The 14,337-nt window shown below is 52.4% G+C and overlaps 5 protein-coding genes across 5 annotated transcripts, besides 1 other annotated feature; 2 read left to right on the top strand and 3 right to left on the bottom strand.

Annotated features, from left to right (window-relative positions):
* Positions 1 to 129: 129 nt before the first annotated feature.
* Positions 130 to 2,997, top strand: EKO05_0002589 (5'-flap endonuclease; the record flags this gene model as incomplete). The annotated part of the gene is made up of 1 exon (XM_038937685.2): positions 130 to 2,997. The coding sequence occupies one exon, from the start codon at positions 130 to 132 to the stop codon at positions 2,995 to 2,997; it is 2,868 nt and encodes a 955-aa protein (XP_038801187.2).
* Positions 523 to 547: a tandem repeat.
* A 788-nt stretch (positions 2,998 to 3,785) lies between the features above and the next one.
* EKO05_0002588 (uncharacterized protein) lies at positions 3,786 to 5,684 on the top strand (the record flags this gene model as incomplete). The annotated part of the gene is made up of 1 exon (XM_038945085.1): positions 3,786 to 5,684. One exon carries the CDS (start codon positions 3,786 to 3,788, stop codon positions 5,682 to 5,684), a length of 1,899 nt encoding a protein of 632 aa, XP_038801186.1.
* Positions 5,685 to 7,039: 1,355 nt separating this feature from the next.
* On the bottom strand, positions 7,040 to 9,021 carry EKO05_0002587 (uncharacterized protein; the record flags this gene model as incomplete). Its single annotated transcript, XM_038937921.2, has 2 exons — positions 7,040 to 8,605; positions 8,659 to 9,021. 2 exons carry the CDS (start codon positions 9,019 to 9,021, stop codon positions 7,040 to 7,042), a joined length of 1,929 nt encoding a protein of 642 aa, XP_038801185.2.
* Positions 9,022 to 11,716: 2,695 nt separating this feature from the next.
* Positions 11,717 to 13,588, bottom strand: EKO05_0002586 (uncharacterized protein; the record flags this gene model as incomplete). The annotated part of the gene is made up of 4 exons (XM_059635944.1): positions 11,717 to 12,520; positions 12,567 to 12,701; positions 12,760 to 13,458; positions 13,541 to 13,588. 4 exons carry the CDS (start codon positions 13,586 to 13,588, stop codon positions 11,717 to 11,719), a joined length of 1,686 nt encoding a protein of 561 aa, XP_059491927.1.
* Positions 13,589 to 13,900: 312 nt separating this feature from the next.
* EKO05_0002585 (3-oxoacyl-[acyl-carrier-protein] reductase) lies at positions 13,901 to 14,215 on the bottom strand (the record flags this gene model as incomplete). The annotated part of the gene is made up of 1 exon (XM_059635943.1): positions 13,901 to 14,215. One exon carries the CDS (start codon positions 14,213 to 14,215, stop codon positions 13,901 to 13,903), a length of 315 nt encoding a protein of 104 aa, XP_059491926.1.
* Between the last annotated feature and the right edge of the window lie 122 nt (positions 14,216 to 14,337).

The raw sequence follows: 14,337 nt of genomic DNA, 5'->3' as shown, positions 1-14,337 counted from the left end.
AGGCGTTGGGGCCCAAGCGCGCTTGAAGCTCTACCGTCTCCTTCCCCCAACTTCACGCATCTCGGCGCACAGGTCACACCTGCGCGATTGGTCGCTGTGGCTCTCAGGTGGCAGGCACAATTGCTGCAGATGGCCGGGAAGGAGTACACAATCGTCGTGCTCTCGTCTTCTCCACCTGCTCCCGATGTGTACAACTCCCCGCACTATGCGGCGCCGAACCGACGCGTCGCAATGCCGCCATCCTCGCCGTTCGCCCTCTCTCCACCCTCGAGCCCAAGAAAACACGTCCCCGGGGCATTGACATCCGGATCACGAGCTGTTCCCATTCCTGGAGAGGCTACAAGAGGGTTCGCCACCGTGAGCAGCCTTGTCCGCTCGGAGCACTTCGCAAATCGGCTGGACGACGAGCCTGCAGAGTTGCAACAGATCGAGTCGCATGGAAGTTTGCTTGAAGGCATAGAGGAATCTGCAAGGAAGCCCCGAACGCGAGGCACGAAGGATGCGACAGCCCCAAACCGTGAGAAGCCAAAGCCAAAGCCAAAGCCAAGGGGGCGGAAAACAAGGGTAGAAAAAGAGCTGTATAGCGACACTGTTCCTAACGACCCTGAACTTCGTCTTCCCCGCACCACAAAACCGCCGTGTTTTGACAGTGCAGATGCGCAGGCAACACTCGAGGCTTCGGCTGGGCCTGCAGTGCATGCGCCGAAGTTGACAAAGGCAGGCAAACCGAGGAAACCACGGGCAAAGAAGGAGAAGGTCGACACTGGTGGCACAGAGGCTAAGCCGAAAAGGACGAGGGTCACGAAACCCAAGGCAGCTGTCAAGACGGACACTGCGCAACGGAAAGCTGCAGATGCTATCAACAACTCGGAAGCGCCAGGGGCAGCAGTCGATGCGGAGTTTCAAGATGTGTCAATATGGAATGTCCCTCAAAGTCCTCGATCAAGACTTGAAGCGCTGCAGGGACCTCCAAATCCTCTAGCAGAGCGTCTTGACCTTGAAGAAGCAGTAACCAGAAGGAGAGATTGGACACCCCCCAGAGATACCGCAGCTCAAAGCCCGTCTACCGTTTCAACTGGCAAAGAAAACAGGCCTTCGGGGCACAACGCTTCGACAGGCACTTTTACCCATCTTATTCACAACTTCACATACGAATCCCCGACCGCCAAGGTTACGGGCAATGCTGCAATGCCAGCTGCAGCAAATCCCGGCGTGACAAAGCGCCGCAGAGTCGAGCTCATTGACCTTCCTGGCGTTCAGACCACCTCCAGAGCATCGTCTCCGGAGAAAGGCATGGCACCCAAGAAGAAACCGCGTACCATCACAGATTTGGTGACTGGTCAGTATGCACCAAAGGAAACAGACAGGGACGCCCAAGCCGTCACGAGCGATTTCTTCTCTCCGCAGACAAGCACGACGAAAATGCCCTTGAACGACGTTGCTACACTTAGCCTTGAGGCACCTCTGAAGAAGCCGCCACGGAAGCGCTCAAAGTCAAGAAATGGCTCAGAAGCTGCGAAAACGAACTCAAAGCCTCGCATAAGGAAAACCTCGACGAAGCCTCCTGCCAAATCGAAGCCTGTTACTGAGAAGCTGCTAAGTCCGACATCTGCGGTCCTTCGCCTGAGTCGGCAGGAGGTTCTGTTTGGCACATCGAGTCAACTTGCGTTAGAAGAGTCGCCTACGACTGTACGACAGATACAAAAAGCGCTTACCGAATCAGAACACGATATGGGGGCGGTTCCTCCCTTCCTGCTAGATAATACCCCACGCTGGCCCAGACTGCATAAGATTCAAGGGAAGAGGGGGCTGTGGAGAGAGAGTACCAGAGATAATGAGGGCGGTCTTCTCGAGAACATCGAGAACGTCTACATTCCAGAGCCCGATCGGACTGAAAATTTACCACTACTCGTGGATGTCGCCCGTGTAGAGCCAAGCCTGCCTCCCGATTTCGTAGACATTGATGAAATTGAGCATGGTACCATCGCGATCTCGTCGGACCCTCCGACCCCGCTGAGGGCGAAGCTGCTGACACAAGTCGTCGATCAGACCCTACGCACAAGCGAAGTGCCCGATTCGGATGTCTTTGACGATATCGATGATTTTGGCTTGGCTCTTCCACCATCGAACCAGAAGGCTCAGTCGCAGGATAGTTTCGCAGATATCGACAGTTTTCAAGCGCCTGCTGAGACTGAATCGCACCAACCGCCTTCGTCGAAAGTAAGACGGCCAGCATCAGCACCGACGATGGCTGCGCATTCGCCTAAGAAACGTCGGGGTAGGCCTCTAAAGACAAACAGTGTCATACCCTCAGTCACAGCGTCAGCGCCACTTCCCTCACATAACCCGTCCTTGCCACAGAAAACATCACAGCGCCACCCGTCCACCCCTAAGGGCTCAGGTCGCTTCGTCGATATCGAAGAGATCCTAGACTCAGAAGAAGAAGCACTCGAAGCATTCTCACCCACACCACCTCGAGTGCGAAGACTACAAAACTCGCCCTCACTACCGTTGACTCTGGACCTGGAGCGCTCAGTCTCATCCAAGCCTGGGGTAGAAAAGTCTGAGGCCACACCAATCTTCCGCATTCTGATATCGCAACTCGAATGGATCAACATCAAGTCCTCGATATGTGCGTCTATAACTGCACATGTTCGTTCTATACCGCCTACGACCGACCCGAAGAAGCCGAGTTGGCACGAAAAGATTCTCATGTATGACCCAATCGTCCTGGAGGATCTTACAGCCTACCTTAACAGCCAAACTAAGCTGCGTATATACAAGCGTGCAACGCAGAAGCAGATTAAGGCTTACAACAACGAGTTGAAGATGAAAGGCAATGCTATTCTGGGTGTAGAGCGAGACGACCAAGTATTGGCCATCGAGAAGGAACTCGAGACACACATGATCAGAGACTGGTGTCAGGAGATGAGCATTTGCTGCATCCATGCAAAGGAAAGCAGAGGCCGTGGAAGTGCGAGGAAGGGATATTATTAGCATCACGGGCGTACACGGAAGGAAAAGAGATACCCAAAGAACAATCATGTGCCACGAGATTACGACTTTTGACGAAAGTGCACTACAGAAGAGAATCAAGCAAGCAACATCAGCCATGGCCCTCTGCACAGCCCGGCATTGCGTCTTCTCTCTCACAACCTGACCCGGCTCAACGGCAACACACTCACAAGAAATCTTTGTACCATCGCAAGATGTTACCCGTCATCGGCCGCACAATAAGCTCCTAGCGCATCGTACATACCAAGATGTGAAGCATGTCAACATGCTTGTCAACCGTCGGAACTACCTACTGGAGTGGATCATCTCACATCGAATTTTCCAGCTTTTAACTCACATGACGGTGCCTATGCCATTCCCCTTTCAGACGAAGGGGTAATTAGTTCGGCAGTTTTTTCAGCACCAGGTGAGGCCCGATCACCCAATCACACAAGTAGAATCGGATAAATCGCGGAGCGGGAAGGAAGCACGCACCCCAGACTTGTCTCCCCACCTCACGATCCCCACACTTTCGCGGCTTGGCAGCATAATTCGGCAGTTGACGATGTCACCTAAGAAAGCGCTGAAGGGTGGGAAAGGTCTTCCGTGTTCATCTTGGCAAAAGCCCGTCACGAAAAGTCTGACTGTTAGAGCATCCACCATGGCTGCTCCTCGGACGTGGCTTGCAGCCTCGTCTTGTGACGTGCTCATGATATTTTCAATACAAATAGTATGGATGGCGCTGTACTTTGAGGATAACAGCTGACAGTTCACGCGCCTGGTTTATCAACATGGGCATTTCGACTCGCAACGACCGCAAGAAGCATGCTTTCCTTGGTGTCTTCTTTGCAGCTACCGCAATGGCCAAGGCTGTCCCTACTTCCAAGCTTTTCCAACATGACGCACTCGCTCTGAAGAACGATACCGAAGCTTTGCCGTACCGTGATGCATCGCTTCCGGTGGATGAGCGTGTTGATGACCTGATCCAGCGAATGACGTTGGAAGAGAAAGCTGGACAGCTGTTCCAGAGCATCTTGAACCTTCCAGCGAATTACAGCACTGCTCTGTCCAACACCACGGTCCTTGCTGTCGAAGGGAATTTCCAAACACACTTCAACTTGGCAGGGGCGGTCGACAGTCCCCGCGTGGCTGCCCAATGGTACAACAACTTACAGCAAAGTGCCTTGAACACACGACTTGGTATACCAGTTACCATGTCTTCGGACCCCCGAAATTCTTACAAGGATGCTGTTGGATCGCAAATCGCTGCAACTGCATTCTCCCAGTGGCCTGAAAGCCTGGGTCTGGTAGCGTTGAGGGATGCAGACTTGGTACACAAGTTCGCGAATATCGTCCGCCAAGAATATCTGGCAATTGGTCTTCGGTCAGCACTGCACCCGCAGATCGACCTTTCAACTGAGCCACGCTGGGCCCGAATTGGAGGCACAATGGGCGAGGACGCCCAACTGACTGCTGAGCTTGTTGTTGCGTACATTGAAGGCTTCACGGGCGATGAATTTGGTAATCAGTCTGTCACAACAGTCACCAAACACTTCCCCGGAAGTGGCCCCGTTCAGGATGGAGAGGATAGCCATTTCACATATGGAAAGAATGCCACGTATCCAGGGAATAACTTCGAGCATCATCTCATTCCCTTCAGAGCTGCCATTGCTGCTGGTGCGCGCCAGATGATGCCTTACTACTCAAAGCCTGTTGGCACCAAGTACGAGGAAGTTGCTTCTGGTTTCAACAAGGGTATTGTTACCGATCTTCTCCGCCATGAGCTTGGCTTTGAAGGTATTGTCGTCAGTGATTGGGGCCTGATCACCGATGCCATCATTCGTGGCCAAGACATGCCTGCTCGTGCCTGGGGTGTCGAAAATCTCACTGAAATCGAGCGCGCAGAGAAGATTCTGAACGCTGGTGTTGACCAGTTCGGCGGTGAACAACGCTTTGACCTCATCCTCCAACTCGTTGGCAACAACACTGTCAGTGAAGACCGCATCGATCTCTCTGTGCGCCGTCTCCTGCGAGAAAAGTTCCTCCTCGGGCTCTTCGAAAACCCCTTTGTCGATGCTGATGCGGCCGATTCCCTCGTCGGCCAAGCTGACTTCGTCGCTGCTGGCAAGGACACACAACGGAAGTCCATCACCCTTCTCACCAACAATGATACCGTCCTACCGCTCAAGCACAACAAGTCCACCAAGTTCTACACCGAGGGCTTGAACAAGACACTCCTTGCCGCCCGCGACATCACTGTCGTCGCGACTCCTGCTGATGCTGACTTCGCAATCCTCCGCCTCCAAGCCCCCTATGAACCGCGCCCTGGCGGCTTCGAAGCAAACTACCACGCCGGCAGTCTCGAATACAACGCCACCGAGCGCGCGCGCCAGGCCGCCATCTACTCTGCCGTACCCACCATCGTCGACATTTACCTCGACCGTCCAGCCGCCATTCCCGAGATCGTGGAACAGGCGAAAGCCGTCATGGCAAACTACGGAGCCGCAGGCGACGCTCTTCTCGATGTTATCTTCGGTATTGGTGGATACAAGCCGCAGGGAAAACTGCCGTTTGACTTGCCGAGGAGTATGGCGGCGGTGGAAGCGTCGAAGGAGGATGTCCCTTTCGATACGGAAAACCCAGTCTTTAGGTTCGGTCATGGGCTCACTTATGAGGATTGCGAAGAATGATTCTGGTGGGGTAGCTTAGCTTATAACGATACTACGGCCTTTGTGTAATGAGAAAGCAAATTAAGATGAAACTGCACCTTCGTGTGTTCTACCTAGTCAGACTCGTGCTTGCCCTTTACCTTCCTATCCTTTTCCTGCCACATACGAAACTCTGGTTTGTCCCGCAATTCTTGCACTCGCGACACACTCTCGGCTTCCCGGCGCACACTTGCAAGCTTCCGCGCCTTCCCTGAGCTTTGCAATAGACTTGCACACTCTACGCACTCGATAATCGAGCAGGCAGGTGTGTGTTGTTCTCGAGACGCATACTGTCACAGCACTACTCATGGATGCAAACAGCAACGTAGGACCGAAACGCAGGAGTGCACGGCTCAAGCCTGTTGTTTAGTATGAGGATGAGGATGAGTATATATACGCTGCCTCCCCATGATACGCAGAGCGAGGAAGACTCTGTGTCAGAGGGCAAGCCTACCCCTGAGTCCGACCGCTATGAGCTGAAAGCAGACACGGGAAAGAGGCGCATCATTGCATGATCTGCGGGCTCCTCGTCACATACTCAACAATGCACACGGTCGCAGATGGGTGTATGGCTTGCATCAGCCACACGCGAGATGGTTTGCCTCCACCGGAAGAGTATTTGGAGACTCTGGTGAGGAATCGAGTCAGGTACTTGGAGAGTAAATCCGCTTTCTCTGCAGTATGATATACTTTGCCACTCTTCCTGATGGCCGGCCTAGTACATTTCTATTTCCTTATAGCCTACAACTAACAGCAGCAGCTAGCAGGACGTAGATCATATGTAACAGTACGTCTAGACTAATACCTAGCCTGTACGTGACTGTTCGTTTAATGAGAGAGCGGATTTTCTTCCCTACCAAGACTGCTGTAATATAGTCTAACCTACCCTGCTTGCTTGGTGTTGACGGCAAACGTGTAGAGTAGATCGTAGCAAGTACACGTGAAAAATCGCCATAGCTGGAAAATCAAAGCCGTTACACAACAATGTACATGATCGTACACTGCACATAAGTCTGGGGAATTTTGCCACGTTCTGCTCTTCGGATCGGAAAAATAATCAAGTCGAGCCTGTTTATAAGTCGTGTCATCGAAAATGCGTTCCATGTGCGAGTCAGCTAATGAACGCCTTCTCGGAACACGAGCAGGCGACGAACGGAGATAACGGAGCACGGATTGACTACGGGTCGGACTAATGAATACGACAAGCCTGAGTTTTGAGGCACCTGAAAAGAGTATGATTGTCACAAGGATATCGCTCAAATACATTACATTATGAAAGTAGCGTCGTCATATGTCTCATCATCATATACACCATCTTCTTCCCATCACGTGTCCATCTAGCAAGCATCGTTGGGGATCTTGAAGCTGTCCAGACGGCCAGTAGCCTGGTACCTGGCACCCTCACCCAGACCACGCTTGGCGAACGCAGTCCAGAGCTCGCAAGCGTTGGCGCCACCGGTAAGAGCCCAGTCAGCGTCAATGATAGCGTCACGGGCCTGGACGAAGTTGGGGTTGCAGGGCTGAAGCGCGAGACCGTCGAGAACAAGCTTCATGGCGAGGTACTTGCCGTCCGTGGGCACGCCGTCGTTGTCAAAGTCGGGCGTGCCGTTGTCGTTCTTGCCGTGCTTGTCAATCAGATTCCAGAGAACTTCGTACAGCATAGAAGCCCAGATATTGCCGATGGGGTGGACGCGCTGATACAGCTCGACGCTCTTGTAGGTCTGGGGGTTGGTGACCATGCTGGTCGAGTAGAGGTAGTTTCGGATACCGGCGGTGTTGCCGTTGACCCAGGCACCCATGCTGTAGTCCGTCTTGCGAGTGTCACCAGGCTTAAGTCGGATGGCGGTGGCGTAGAAATCACTCCATCCTTCACCCATACCACCGGCCTCGAGCAGGTTCAGGCAGCCTGAGTTCTTAGGACCACCTGTCAGACGATTGGAGAGGCCATGTGTATACTCGTGGATGACGACACCGGCCTCGAACGAGCAGTCACGTACGGGCTGAGTGTTAGTCCAGATGTACATCCTCATACGGCCGGGCTGGCCATCAGGAGGGGTGGCGAAGTTGGCGTTGTTGGTGCCTGAGCCGTCCTGGGCGTTCAAGTAGACGAAGTCGTTACCAACACCACCATCGCCATTGTTGTTGATCTCGAAGTTACCGGCCCTCTCGTCAAATCCAAGCTGGTAAAGCAGGTCGTGGTACACGTTGGAAGTGTAGAACAGCTGAGTGACTGAAGCGTTGGCGTACCGCTTGTAGTCGGTCTCGTTCAGCGAGTACGGGTAGTGGAACTTGAGGTCCCGAGCAACAGGACGAGAGTTGTTCAGGAGGGCACTGTATGTAAGATCATTTTCCCAGTTGGTCTGAGCAATACCGTTGTTGCCGCGGGTGGTCTTGAACCAATCGGTACCGTCTGAGTGCCAGCCGAACTCGCTAGCGTAGGAGTCGAAGGGATCCTCAACATACTGACGCTGCCCCTCTGTAGGGTCATTAATTCCCCATGGGTAGACTTGATAGCTGTCGTCCGCTGAGTAGTCAACAACAGCGTGGATATCCTTTCCAGTGGTGGCATCAACATAGGTCAGAAGCCAGTTGCTGGCAATGTCGGTCTCAACCCTCCAGGTCAGCTTCAGTTCGCCAGCAGAGTCGATGAGGTAAACAAGCTTGGCCTCAGGCTCGTTCAAGCTTCCGCTAGTGTTCTTGATGGCAAATGTCTCCTTCTCAGCCTTGGGCTCAGCAGTGGCGGAACTAGCATCAACGGGAAGTCCGAGAACGCTAACAGCCGTCTTAAGCGAGTCTGCTGGTGCGGTGGTGTCACGCTTGCCGAGCTTGGTAGTAGGCAGAGCTGGGACCTTGCCCTTGAAGAACGAGTTGCCAAAGGAGAATACCTTTCCGTCACGGCCAATCTACTATGCGTCAGCTTTTAGTCGATAGACTACAGGACTAGGCCAAACCGTACGTTCACGTTGAAGTCAGCGTTGTCAATATCAAGACCGTTGGCGGTTTGCTTGAAGTAGAAGTGAGAAACACCGTTCTTGCCAGTGTAGTGGTCTGTGGACAGACGGAACTCAGCATCGGGAGCCTGAGCGGCGACAAGGTCGGTGGCAGTCTCCTCAGCGGTAGCACGAGCCCTGAGCGTGGGGATAGTTGGGTCTGCATCGACCTCGGTAGCATTCTTGTACTCGGTCTTAACGATCATGCGGAACTTGTCCAGGTCGATGGCTCGTCGCGCAAGCGAGTCCGAGCTGTGTACGTGAGGGTGGGCATGAACACCCTTGATGGCGGCCAAGGAGGCCAAAGTGGCGATGAGAGCGGAACGCATCTTGAGAACGAAGGACTCGGAAGGAGGGAAGAGTGAACGACTGGGGTTGACTGGTACTTGGTGATCTTGTGTCTACTACTTATACGCTATCATTTTGCCTCCACATGGATTCAGGCCGACCACTATTTCGGAAATTGGCCCCTGTATTCCTCCAGCTGTAGAGCACAGATAGGTATACGGTAGCGTGATCTCGCAAACTACTTCGCGCTGCAGCTCACGGCCTCACAGACTGCCGTTATTGGGCTTGACGGCATCGTAGCCCTTCACAAGGTAGTCGCAATCCTGGCAAATGGATGTATTAGGAAGCTGGTTTGAGCATGGCCCTTGCTCATGTTCTCTGGGCACTATAATTGATCTGCGTTTGCCAAGAGATAGAACGTTGACCTTCCGTATGAGGCTGAGCGCAGAGCGTGATCCCATTCGCGAGGGTGTCGGACGACCGGGGAGATTAAGCGGCATCGGCAGCCCCAATCCTGGATCCCAACGCACGATCGCTGAGAAGTTCGTTCTTAAGATGTGTGTCCTACACAAAGTAGAAAGAACCAACCATCTGTAAGCTTACAGTCCCAGTGCTGTCTAGGGACGATAACGTCGTCCAAACAAAGCAGTGGACGCACTGTCCAAGGACACGCCGATAAGCATATATTGTACAATCACTGCAGGTACCCGGACATACGAGCTGCAAGCTGCAGGTCGAAGCATGAGCCTACCTCGTGAGCGCAAATACATCTCGCCATCGCAGACACAGACGCGCCATGGACCGTAGTGCTCGATGGTATGGCTGGGCGCTCCGTTCACCTGCCCATCTGGTGCTAGCGAAAATTCGTGCTCGGCTCCGAAGAAACGTAATGGCAGACTACGCGAGCGTAAAACAACGGCGCTTAGGTGAGCAAGTTAGGATACGACATGCAAGACTCTGGGGTCTGTGGAGTTGATCGCCTGGAAGCATGGCTGGAGAAAGTGCTGCGGTCGGAGTGGAGGTGGAAAGCCCGCCAAGACGCTAAAAGAGACCCCTGAATCCTTTTCCGTGGCGTTCGAGACTGAATGAACAAGCCTCGCAATCTATACCCTTGTAGAATTGCAACCGACCTGCAGGAATCCTACATTCCATACATAGCACTCTATCTACTTTTGCCCCTCGTGCACTCAACAACGAGTCTCGAATCTTTGCTCCGCCACGCTCCTGCTTATCGAGCTGCGACCGAGTGAGTTGTGGTGTACTGACTGAGACAATGTTGGAAGGAGCGCAGAGCGGCGCCGTAAAAAGAAGCATCCGCATTATTCAGCGGCAGGATGTACGGCACTCGGATCTGGACGCTATACCGCAGAAGAGAAAGAGCCAGGAATCGTTCGATACAACCAGCTGCAACCTAGGTATATCTCCACAACGTCCGTGGCTGAAAGTAGCCGATGACATGCGTGCCGTCCCGCATGATGAAATCCATCGAGGCTTAGCAAGAGCGTGTGGCAACATCATAGTCCGGTCAAAGATCAGGGGCGCGAATTCTCCGTTGAAAATACCCTTCTAGAAAGCCTCTGGAGTGGTTACGAAGGACATGGTTACGATTCAGCAATTGCTAGAACGTCCGGCATCGCAATCTTGACAGTTTTTTGTCAGAGATCTGATGCTGGTTGATAACATCAGGGAATCACTAACTACTTTGGCTTTTAGCCATGGCGATCAACTCCTTCTGCTACGCGAGGCTAGCACATGACCAAGTCATTGCTATCTTTCGACAGGCGTGGCTTATAGTGGCGTCGATTGTCTTTCGAGTGCATCCATCCAATACTGCTGATGCCTGAACGAAGACAGATTTTGGTCCTGAGAGCATGATGGCTCTTCACCGATCAATCACCTTCCCGTTTCGCTGCATCGAGCAGTGGGCTTTAGTCGCTGGCTGGGCTTGGCACAGCAATATCAACACCTAGTTCGGATCTATCCCGACTACCTTGTATCTGAGCGGGGTGTAAAAGTGTGGTGCAGGAGTCTGCCAGCTCGTCATTTATTTCGCTCGGAGTGTTTTCACGTTCCAGTTAAACACTCCGACGACACGGATTCTGCCTCTCTCCCGCGATGAGTTGGGGGCCTGGCCGATCCACCTCGACTCGTCCAAGCCGGCGACAGGCAGCCGTTTACGTGAGTGTTGTCGAATGTGACACCAGTTCGAGCCGTTTTCCGTTTGATCTTTGGCTGGAACGCCGATGTTTTGTGTGTGCTGTCAAGCAATACAACGGAGGTCTTCGGCATCTGAGGCCACCAGCTTGATGCTGTACATGGTCCGAAGGCTTTTTCTGATGCTGCGTCGGTGGATGCGGCGGGAACGTTAGAGGCAGGCCACCACCCAGATGTCGAACACAGGTTTCTGCCAGACTTGAAAAGGAAATCGGCTGGCCCCGGCGATTGGCATGCTGAATCCTCTAGGGTCCAGTTCTCCTCGGTACTTGAGAATCTGGAAGAGAGAGTTGCACGACTTGTGTTACCTTCAGGCTCATGCATGTATGTGTCTGGGATACTGATGTCTTCAGATCCAATTCCATGTAGCCTATCGTCGCAAAGGGCAAAGCGGTCCTGATGCTTGCCACCAACCTTCTCGTAATCGAGTTTGATAACCATATCACCATCTTCGGCTTCGAACCGCACTCTTGTAGGTAGCCACTCTGGGATTTCTTCGCCAGCCATTGAGTCCAAGGCTTCTTAAAGCGACTTCTCGTCCACAGTGCTAACATCCCACTGCTCGTGGATGCGATTGCATTCGTTTATCAGCCATGTCTTCATTCGCCCAGCCCGCGCAAAGATATTGGCTGTCTGTTCATCGATCCCGGCGTTGAACGCAGAATTTGTCGCGAGAAGTGAGTTTTTATATCGAAAAATACGATGCCATGGCCCAATTGATATCTGGAGTGGCGTGTGAAGTCGCAAAGGAACAAGGGGCAGCTTCTCTGACACCGACTCTGCCCATGCCAAAGACTCGGCGAGGCAAACACCAGCTTCTATGTCTACTTCTTGCACCCTTGCTAGACCCGGAAGTAGGGACACGCCCACTTCGTTAGGGAAGTGGCGATGCAGTGTATCCGTCAATCCACAAAGTACGTTTTGCAGCATCCAGTATCGTGTACAGAGTATCATGTTCTGGATGCAGTCGAAGTGTAGGGATTCAGAGAGTAAGTCGGCCATATCTAAAGATGGCGGCTGGTCGATACTTGTAACGGAAGTCTGTATAAGCTCTGAAACTTGCGCAAATAGGTCGATTTGCCACATGTACTCTGTGAGAGTGACTGCAGCTGCAAGAAACTCGCTGCTTTCGGGGTGCATAACAGCTTTTCGGACTAGACAGTTGAGACGCGGACATTGCACAAAAACGTGCATGATAGAAGTGGATGCTCGTTGAGCTGGACTGATCCGCATAGAGTTCGGAGCCAGTGCTGGTGGAAATGTCATCGACAAATAGTAGTCGTTGTCATATACTGATGCTCGTCCGGCAAGCATTGCTTCGTTGACCTAAACCCGTAAGATAACAAGATAAGAATGGGATGTGGAAGCTCACGTCATCAATGTACGTGTTGTCAATCAAATTCCAGTAGTGTTCATCATCGACGTTTGAGACGCCGCCAGTTTTGAGCAGCTCAGCCAATCCAAAAGCATGGATCGCATGATACATCGTGTCGACGCCCAATAGTGTCTTTTTAATGTTAGCAGGTGGTTTGGAGGATTTGATTTTATCACAGCCGGTGCCTCACCTCAGCAGCATAGTGCAGTTTAGTTGCCAAAACCATTTCATAAGTGCTGTAGGTCTGACACTGCGATACAGCCAGTTGCAACTTCTTCAAGGCCTTCGATTTAGTAGCACTAGCGATCTGCCGCTTCGAGTAGCCATCATTCCAATAAACAGCGTGACTGTCGATGAGGAACTCCACAGCAAGATCGAGCATTGTGTTCGACCCAACGCGCGATGGTATGGACTGGATCCAGGTCCCTAAAATTGACAAAGGTCTGTTATCCGCTGGTGCTGAACCAAGTATGTCAACCCATCTTGCTATCAATGTGCTCTCAGCAGACAAAGGTCTGATCAGAGCCAGAGAGGCATCCGACTGTAAACGTCGAAGGTAAGTCTCCAAAGCGTTCTTCCTATGAGTTGCGATTTTCTTCGATGGACGAAGCTTGGCCACAGATATGGGAGCCAAAGTCTGGAATGTACCGCTGCCAGACTCAGCTTTTCTTTGGGTACTCACTCTCAACTCACTTGCATTCGAACTAGGTGACCTGATGGTATCTTCAGGCGATTCGAGTGCATACACAACGGGTGCAGTCTTCGATTTACCATGTTTAGTCAGCTGATTGGGATCCTCCACTACAAAGGCGGATGCTCTTCCGTAGGTATATGAGCATGGCCGATCTTTCTTGGAACAAGGACCACATTGAGGTTTGTCTTCGTCGCACTGGCTTAGTCAGTGACGCACGATGTAGTGTGGTGATCACTCGCGGTGCGTACAATGGATAGAAGAAGGCGGGGAAGGCTACCTTGACTTTGCGCTGTCTGCATGTGTCGCACTTTCCCGTCTGCGTCATGGTAACGTAGATCGGGCTTCCATCACCCTCGAAAAGCGTGTAGCGAAGCAATAAAGATGTCGATGCGGCGGGTTGGTTACCTATGCGATGCTTACGGCCCTGGAAGTTGCGGGCCGAAGATGGAGGACACCAGGTGTGCTACGCCTGAACAGGACTAGGGCCAATGCTCGTCCTTAACTTCTATTAAGTCGTTCATGTGCAGAGTGAATTACATCTTGATCACAATCGCATCGCATAATACTGAAATTCGTACTCGAAGACGTGTGCACTATGACACTATTAAAAATTCATACCACCGTCGACTCTCAGAGTCTACCCATTGACCCAAGCCCCGCATTCACCAGAGAAGTACGCGATCCTTGGCTCACCGACTCTATCGAAATGGTTCCCACTTGCAATCCTGTTGGCCAGCTCTTCGCTCCTGCCCTGGAAAAAGAGCTCTGTCGCCGTAGGCCCTGGAGCAACACCATTGACACAGATACCTTTTGTGCCTAGGTCTTTGGCCAGCACACGCACCATCTGCTCGATGACGTCTTTGAAGGTCACATAGAGCAGATAGCTGGGTGTGATAACTAAAAGGTTACAAAGAGAAGTTGACACGAGGATGATGAGTGTACCTGAGCTCATGTGTGTGTACGGTGTTATAGTGCGGCTATATACATTCGCTTAATTAGCGGGTTCTTCCTCATGTCTATTTCCCAAGATGGCACGCGCAGAGAAGGATGAGATTGCGCTACAACGCGATAGCG

The sequence above is a fragment of the Ascochyta rabiei genome, chromosome 4 (genome assembly GCF_004011695.2).
Source record: "Ascochyta rabiei chromosome 4, complete sequence".
Taxonomy (NCBI): Eukaryota; Fungi; Ascomycota; class Dothideomycetes; order Pleosporales; family Didymellaceae; genus Ascochyta; species Ascochyta rabiei.
Note: the sequence above shows the minus strand (reverse complement) of the source record. Positions and strands in the feature narration are given on the sequence as shown.